The sequence below is a fragment of the Chanodichthys erythropterus genome, chromosome 13, assembly GCF_024489055.1.
Source record: "Chanodichthys erythropterus isolate Z2021 chromosome 13, ASM2448905v1, whole genome shotgun sequence".
Taxonomy (NCBI): Eukaryota; Metazoa; Chordata; class Actinopteri; order Cypriniformes; family Xenocyprididae; genus Chanodichthys; species Chanodichthys erythropterus.
In genome coordinates, this window is record NC_090233.1 from 50,588,685 (window position 1) to 50,597,956 (window position 9,272).

The following is a 9,272-nucleotide window of genomic DNA, read 5'->3' on the forward strand; positions in this document are numbered from 1 at the left end:
GGTTGAAGCTTTGACTACGAAAGCTTCAGCGCCGGTTGAATCTGAATATTGTGTGTAAAGGCCAAAAAGGTCAAAAGGCAAACTAGCCAAGATGTATGTCTTTATCTTTCATATCTAGAAGTGTTGAGGCAAGCTAACCACAATGTACGTTTCAGTTGCTAAGCAAGAAACCTTAAGAGGAACTAGTACTAACCAAGCTAACCACTATGGGTGTTTTGGTTGCTAAAATGAGAAGTATAAAGAGGAGCTGGTATCGAACAAGACGTATGCTTTTACCGCAAGTAACCAATATGTGAGTTTTTAATGCGAGCTAAGCAAGCTGTTTGCCTTATTTGCAGAAGTAGAATCGTTAAAGGGAGTTAGTGTGAAGGTCTTGAAGTATAAATTGTTAAAATGTATTAAAAGTAGTTGAGAGGGAGTAGCCCGTAGATGACCTCTGTATTTTATACTTTGACAAATAAGGAGATGTTTCATGTCAGGAAAAGGATGTGACCGGACTATATATATTGGAAGTTGTACAACAGAAATTGCCACACCTCGGGTGAAGACTATACTCGCTTTTATGTTCTTTGTAATTCTTTATTCTGTATCTTGTTATTAAACCGAACCCATTGTATTTGGCAATTCATAAACCTCTCTAAACAAGTCTCAGAGTGAAATTACTTTTACATAAAACTATTATCTGAACCTGTAATTAATTTACTCCATCGAGCCTCAAGAGCACCAGACCCTGACTGAGCTGGTGTGGACTCCACCTTGAAACCTTTGATCGTCATACAACGTTCTCAATCCAAGGTAAGACCAAATCTTTTGATGCAGGATTGTTACGGTGACCGGGAGGGGACATATTCGGTTCACTTAGTTTTGTCGTGGCCACAACATATAAACTCGTGGGAACGTAATAATATGTCATGGCCATGAGATATTAATTTGTGGGAACGTGATAATAACGCGTGGCCACGAGATGATTTGGTAACACTTTACAATACGGTTCATTTGTTAAACATTAGTTAATGGATTAACTAACATGAACTAACAATGAGCAATACATTTGTTACTGTATTTACTAATCTTCGTTAGTGTTAGTTAATGAGAATACAGTTGTTCATTCTTTGTTCATGTTAGTTCACAGTGCATTAACTAATGTTAACAAGCTTTTAATAATGTATTAGTAAATGTTGAAATTAACATTAACAAAGATTAATAAATGCTGTATAAGTGCAGTTCATTATTAGTTCATGTTAACTAATGTAGTTAACTAATGTTAACTAATGAACCGTATTGTAAAGTGTTACCGATGATTTTGTCGAGGTAACAACATCCTTGAAAAATAAGGATGAAAAATAAGGGTGGAATATATATATATATATATATATATATATATATATATATATATATATATATATATATATATATATATATATATATATATATATGTATACAGTACAGACCAAAAGTTTGGAACCACTAAGGAACCAAAGTTTGGAACCACTTAATGTTTTTAAAAGAAGTTTCGTCTGCTCACCAAGGCTACATTTATTTAATTAAAAATACAGTAAAAACAGTAATATTGTGAAATATTATTACAATTTAAAATAACTGTTTTCTATTTGAATATATTTCACAAAGTAATTTATTCCTGTGATGCAAAGCTGAAATTTCAGCATCGTTACTCCAGTCTTCAGTGTCACATGATCCTTCAGAAATCATTCTAATATGCTGATTTGCTGCTCAAGAAACATTTAATGTGTACAATTGTACAAAATATTTCTGTACAATATTTATATTTTTATTGGATTATTTGATGAATAGAAAGTTCAAAAGAATAGTGTTTATCTGAAATCTAATCTTTTGTAACATTATAAATGTCTTTACTGACACTTTTGATTGATTTAAACTTTTGAACGGTAGTGTATAATGCTACAGAAGCTTTGTATTTCAGATAAATGCTGTTCTTTTGAACTTTCTATTCATCAAGGAATCATGAAAAAAAAGTACACAACTGTTTTCAACATTGAAAATAATCATAAATGTTTCTTGAGCAGCAGATCAGCATATTAGAATGATTTCTGAAGGATCATGTGACACTGAAGACTGGAGCAATGATGCTGAAAATTCAGCTTTGCATCACAGGAATAAATTACTTTGTCAAATATATTTAAATAGTACACAGTTATTTTAAATTGTAATAATATTTCACAATATTACTGTTTTTTACTGTATTTTTAATTAAATAAATGTAGCCTTGGTGAGCAGACGAAACTTCTTTTAAAAACATAAAAAATCTTAGTGGCTCCAAACTTTTGGTCTGTACTATATATATATATATATATATATATATATATATATATATATATATATATATATATATATATATATATATATATATATATATATATATATTCCCGTAAAAGAACTTCCTGTAAAATTCCCGTGCGCCTACAGAAATAAAATCATAAAGCTTTCATAGGTTATATACAAATAATAAACAAAATATTCTAAAATAGTTACACATTTTTTTAACTTAAACTCTGAATTAATTCGAATGCTGTGCAGGCACGAGGGACTACAAGTGAAAAAAGACGCTCATTTAAGCAACAGAAATACAGTCATAAAGTCAAAACTTTATTGGCATGATCGGGCATTTATTGCAGTATTTAACCAACAGAATACAAACTTTCAGTAACAAAGTACAGAATATTAATTATAAAGAAATATGGGAAATGAAGGAAAATAAAGCAAATAAATGTACAAACATAACTAATAATAATATAAAAATATTAATTAAAAATTAATTAATAAATTAATAAAATTAATATAAAAATATAAAAAAATGATAAATTAATTAATACAAAATAAATGATAAGTGAATGTATTTAAAAGACTGTAAGATGGGATTAAAATGTACAACATTAAAACATTTATTGATAAACTTCATTCGAATACATCGCACGCAATACAATATAATATGCACTATGTTAATATAATAATTTCTTAATTCCGTTCTTTTTATAAATTAAAAATAAATATTAGTATTATAGGCCGATCCATTTCTGATAATTCTAGGTTGCTATGGTCGCGCAGGTTGTTTACACATTTAAGTCGTCGTGGCCATGAGAAAAATATATCGTTTCCTCACCATATCGAGGCCACGACTTTACATCGCGTGGGCACGACATAAGGATGTTACCTCGACAAAATCATCTCGTGGCCACGCGTTATTATCACGTTCCCACGAATTAATATCTCATGACCACGACATATTGTTACGTTCCCAAAAGTTCATATGTTGTGGCCACGACAAAACTAAGTGAACCGAACATGTCACCGACCGTAGAAATGGATGAGACCACATGATAATAATCATGATTTTATTTATTTATTTATTTATTTATTTATTATACCTTTATTTATAATTTTTTTCAAAATATTAACACAAAGCTTCATACAAATAGTTACTTTTTTTTCTTCTCTTACCCATAGCCCTTACCACCAAAATAAACATATAAATTCAAACAATAATAATAACAAAAATAAATAAATAAAAAAATATATAAAAATTGTAAAATAATAATAAAATAAATGAAAAACAAACAAAAAAAAAAACATTACAAAAACTTAGCTTTTACTTTAACAAAAGAACAATATTGTAAGAAAAGACAAGTTACAAGTAATAAATAAAAGTACATAATAATTCAATTAAACTCTGGTATATTTGTGGTCTATACAAACATATACAACCATGAAACACTTGCTTTCATACTAAAACATGTTCAAGTGTATTAGAGTTAGATGGCCTCTAGTTAGAAGGTAGGGTCGTCATCTTTTCAAAATATGTAATCATAGGTTTCCAGATTTTATAAAATTTTTGAATGGGTCCTTTTTTGAGATATTTTTTCTAGTTTTAAAGATAAAATAAAATCACACATCCACATTGAAATCTTCGGTGGACTTTTTGACTTCCATTCTAACAATATTCTCCTTCTTGCTAATAATGAAGCAAAAGCAAAAAACATTTTTTCATATTGTTAGTTAAATGTATTCCATGTTCTGGTACACCGAAAATAGCAGTTTCAACACAGGGTGTTGTCTTCAAGTTAAAGGCTTCGTTTATTGTTTTAAATACAAGTGTCCAATAGTTATTTAGCTTTTGGCAGGACCAAAACATATGAATAATGTCAGCTTTATCACTTTTGCATCGATCACAACTATCTTCAACATTTGAATATATTTTGACAGTTTAGATTTAGTACATGCGGTGAAGGACCTTGAATTGTATTAAACTAAGGCGTGCACAGGAAGTGGATCCATTTACTCTTTTTAGAGCATCATCCCATATGTCATCAATTATTACAGAGACTATATCTTTGGTCCACTTTTCTTTAATTTTTTCAATTGGATTATTTCTTGCAAGCAGAATCACATTTTATAAAGCAGAAATTTGACCTTGGGGGTTACAGGAGTCTGGAAAATTTTATCCATCAGTGAGGTTGGGGGTAAGTTAGGAAAGGTGGAGCTTTGAGATTGAATAAAATGTCGGACTTGAAAATATCGGAACAGATCAGACTGGGTCAGCTGCAATTTCTGTCGAAGGTCCTTAAAACTAGAGAAAATGTTATCTATGTAAAAATCACTACATTTAGCTAACCCAGTACTCTGCCATTGCACATATGTGTGGTCCATTTTTACCAGCGGGGAATAGAGGGTTGTTACTGAGAGGGCTTAACATGGAGAAATCCTTAAATTTTGTCTAAATTGAGACCATATTTTTAGCGTTGAACTTACGACTTGATTTGAGGTATACTGAACAGGGGACAAGTGTAGTTTCATTGTTAGTCGGGCAGGAAGTGATATAGAAGTACAAGAGTATGCTTCTGCCTTACACCAATCTGTCTCTGGGAAATTATACCAACAATTGACTTTTTGAAGATTTGCTTCCCAGTAATATACCATAAAATTAGGTAAAGCTAAACCTCCTTGAAATCGCTGTCTTTCTAAATGGTCTTTATGAGTTCTTGGGTTCTTCCCTTTCCATAAAAATTATGTTATGAGCTTATTTAATGTACGGAAAAAGGCTTTTGGAATAAAAATTGGGAGAGACTGGAATAAGTATAAAAGTTTTGGTAGGACATTCATTTTAAATGTAGTATAGGGAAAAATTGTGAACGTACTTTGTTTGTTATAACAGAGACTTTAGGGGTAGAATAAAGCAACTGAATCCAATTTACATATTTTGGGCCAAAACCGAACATTTTCAATGCTAAAAATAAATAGTCCCATTCGACCCTATCAAATGCTTTTTCTGCATCCAGGGAAATCACAACTTCTGGGGCTTCCCTGGAAGCAGGAGAGTACAGGATCCCCAGGAGTTTCCGTAAATTGGCATACGAGTAACGACCTTTGACAAAACCTGTCTGATCTGGGGAGACAATTTCTGGCATGAGGGAATCAATTCTGAAGACTAATATTTTGGCTAGTATTTTAACATCGACATTTAACAAAGAGATTGGTCTGTAAGAACTACACATGGATGGGTCTTTTCTGGTTTTAAAATAAGTGTTATAAATGCCTCAGTGAGGGTTTGTGGTAATTTTGCATTTTCTAAAGAAAAAAATAAATATTACTATAGGCCTATCCATTTCTGATAATTCTAGGTTGCTATGGTCGCGCAGGTTGTTTACACATTTAACTTGTGGCCACTAGAAATAGATGTCGTTCCCTCACCATAATGAAGTCGTGGCTACGAGAAAAATATATCGTTCCCCCCAACTGGGACTGGGGTTGGTTGAACCCAAGCATTTGAAGACCATTGTGGTCAACTCTTCCACAGCCAAGCCAGACCATCCTTGAACTCTTAAGCTGTGGTTGCAAGAAAGGCTGCCGGTCGACACTGTAAATGTAAAAACGCTTCCTTAAAGTGCACAGCTCTGTGTCAATGTGGAGGAGACTGTGAAGAAGACTGAAGAATAGGTTCAACAACAAAACAAACAAACGTGTTTCTGAAATTTAGATTTTTTGAAGTAAATATTTGCGTCTGGCATTCCTTTTAAGCTACGTTGCTGAGGTCATATTGAATATTCTACTCTTTAGAGTCACTGTATTGTCAGGGTTAATGAACAAAAGGATTAAGCTTTTGAAACTCTACACAACACGCATGCAACAGACATGATATTATAAAGTCTAGCTTAGGTTCTCAGATACTGTGATTTCCTTCTCACGTCACCTTTTCTGTGTTATGTTTGATTCAGAAGATATGATACAAAATACATAATTTGGTTATGGCAGAAAGTAAAATGGTCACCATGGCGACCACGAGGCATTTTTGTGATGGCTCCATTTCTGAAAATGTTCAGGGCCCCAAACTGTACAAGTGTACCAAATTTCATGCTTTTATGAAAAAGTGAAAATTTCACCTCAAATTTAGCACATATCACCTGGACTATATTACTTTTTTGTGCTAAAAAAGGTTTAGTGCATCAAAATGATTACAGATATAGCTGATAGAAAATGCCAATTATCAATCTTATTTATTCATTTATTTTTTGCAACTGTCGACACACAATCTTTTTCTGTTTAAATTTAGCATATGAATTCCATGTAGACACTTCAAATGTCTAGAATTTTTTTTTTTTTATTTTGTTTGTGAGAAAAGGGCTTTAACAAATAAATGTTGTGGCACATCACAGAATTAGTCCTCATTTTCCTAATTTTGTCTGTTCTTTAAAATCTAATAAAGTTAATCAGAAAAATAATACAACTGCACATGTTTTTGAATATTGCTTGATGATCAAGTATTGATCTAAATAGTCTTTATTACGAAGACTACAAAAAAAAAAAAAAAAAAAAAACATGATATGTTAATAAAAATTGTTTTATTCCCATTGGAACAGATTTTCACTGGTACTGAATATTACACAACACCCCCAAATTGAAACTCCGCCGCTTTGATGTGATCACATGGAATTACAATGACAACTCATGTCATGTGATTTTGGGAGCATAAATAGTAGATCAGAATCAATCTGAGAGACAGACTGCCTGATAATACAGTTTATTTCATCCAGGCTTTGATCACCAGCACAATGTTTGGAGTGTGTGGTGTTGGAAGATGGAACACAGTAAAACCTGTCACTCCAGAAGTGGAGAAGATCTGCTGTGAGGTAGGAGACAGAAATGTAGTAAATGCAGTTTTTGTTAAAACAGTAAAATAATCTTGGTGCTGTAAAATGTGTTGGGGAAATTATTTGTTGTCATTTTTAAAATAACTGTTTTACTTTTCACTTACTGTCACAATACTTTTTACGCACAATACTTTAATACTTTATACTATTTTTCTGATATCTGAGTGATAGATGTAACTCCCAGACTAATAGATTCAAATAAAATAACAATAATATAGATGAATATAAAATGTGCAATTGTTTATTCAGGTGAAGTCAGACATAGAGAAGATGGTTGGAGCTAATTTTGAGGCTTACATTCCTTTAAGCTTTGCTTCTCGTATTGTGTCAGGGAAAGACTATCTGGTAAAGGTAAGAGTGTGTTTTGTTTTTGTTTTTTATGGATTTTGAGCTTGTTAATTCATCACTGAAACTCTTCCAAGGCACAATTTGTATGTTTCTAATATCAACAAGCCAACGATGGCAGTGTGTCCTAAACGGGTGTGATCATGTGTCCAGTCATTTTCCAGTCCTCTCTGAAAGGTAAAATGGATCATGTCACTGTATAAAGTTTCCCTGCATCTGTATAAGAGAAAACTTTGTAGAGCTGCTGGACACACAAATCTAGTCAGCAACGGTCACTGTAGCAGAACTCACAGAAATTTGCTTGCTGTCATGAAAAACTGAATGTGTTTAGTTCGCTATCAGTGTGAACAAAGTATTATATATGAAGAGATCACTTATAAATCTGTGTGGATTTCTCTCTCTCTCTCTCTCTCTCAGGTGTACGTTGGAGTGGATAAGTGCGTTCATGCAATGATATCTCAAGCTTTCTCCTGCAATGGAAGGGAATTGACTGTGACTGGAGTCCAGTACCCTAAAACCGCCAGTGAACCTCTGAACCTATTTGGTCACTAACCACATGCAGAAAACAGTCTGTCTAATAACAGACACACACAATCATCTGCCATACTTTATAGAGGAACTATTGAAAACTGTTCATTCCTCAATATTAAACTCAATCTTCAAACCCTCAGTCAGTGTGTTTATCTGAAGATCTGAAGAACACCAAATTCACTTCACTTTACTAAAATAGTTTTATGCTGAAATAATAAACATAAAAAACATTTTAAAAAGCCTCATTCTAAATCTTTAAAAACAAAAAGTAATATAAAATAATGTAAAATGAATGTCATTTTTCTAAATTTTAAGATTTAATTGATTGTCTGCATGACTTTTTTTTACAAGGAAAAAATACATGAATGGAGACTAGTGATTCCCAAACAGGTGTGGAAAGATTTTGATGTTGCTTTATTAAAGCTTTAAAAATGTGCATTTGCTTGTGTGACTTCAATGATAATTCTACATGATATATAAAATGAGAAAACAGGAAAATGTGAAGTTTGGTGTTGATCAAGGAAACTTGAGCCTTACTGATGGGGCTGCTTATTTATCTCAAATCAATCAGGTAAAACAGCTAAGAAAATGTATCACAACGGCTAGTGGTGTAGTCAACATGCAGGTATCATGACAGAAAAGATGGAATATTGATGTGCGCACGCGCAGTAAGTCCGGGTGGGACAATCTGACAGGTAGGATGAAATGTCAGGACACTGGTGCTCTGAGCGCTCACACAGAAACATAGAATCAGACTATGAATTAATTGCATGCATACATTGTGCGTTCGGAGCCTTTATAAGCTGTACGAACTGAACGAATCAATTGTCTGCGCAGTGTGAATGTCTTTAACTGAAGCATAATTGCTTAATATGCAGAAGTGGCGCACGAATCACCATAAGCACGTTCATCAGGGCACTCCTAAAGTGTTCACTTTTACATGGTGTTTGAACATAGATGTGTGTTGGCAGTGTGTGTACACAACCACCCTATAGTTCAAGTTCAAGTTCACGTTAATTTATAAAGCACATTTAAAAACAACTTGTGTTGTACCAAAGTGCTGTACAGTATTCCACATGATATAAGATAATAAAACTAATACATAAGATAACATATAAAAACATGCAGGGTAGGCCATAAACCACTCAATATGCCTTATATAATTCAGGCGACATCATAGGCTAAAGAAAATAAATGAGTCTTTAAGCTAGATTT

General features: G+C 32.7%; 1 protein-coding gene across 1 annotated transcript; it reads left to right on the plus strand.

The window, feature by feature from the left end:
- Positions 1-354: 354 nt before the first annotated feature.
- Positions 355-8,443, plus strand: LOC137034823 (cystatin-B-like). Its single transcript, XM_067408026.1, has 4 exons — positions 355-795; positions 7,065-7,160; positions 7,431-7,532; positions 7,944-8,443. The coding sequence occupies exons 2-4, from the start codon at positions 7,083-7,085 to the stop codon at positions 8,076-8,078; spliced, it is 315 nt and encodes a 104-aa protein (XP_067264127.1). The 5' UTR covers positions 355-795; positions 7,065-7,082; the 3' UTR covers positions 8,079-8,443.
- The last annotated feature ends 829 nt before the right edge of the window (positions 8,444-9,272 follow it).

What these genes read in the sequence shown, in the direction of transcription:
- LOC137034823 (XM_067408026.1), top strand. Translation starts at nt 7,083, where the DNA reads ATGTTTGGAGTGTGTGGTGTTGGAAGATGGAACACAGTAAAACCTGTC. An exon ending in TGGAGAAGATCTGCTGTGAG is followed by an intron (nt 7,161 to 7,430) that starts GTAGGAGACAGA and finishes TTGTTTATTCAG; the next exon opens with GTGAAGTCAGACATAGAGAA. An exon ending in GGAAAGACTATCTGGTAAAG is followed by an intron (nt 7,533 to 7,943) that starts GTAAGAGTGTGT and finishes TCTCTCTCTCAG; the next exon opens with GTGTACGTTGGAGTGGATAA.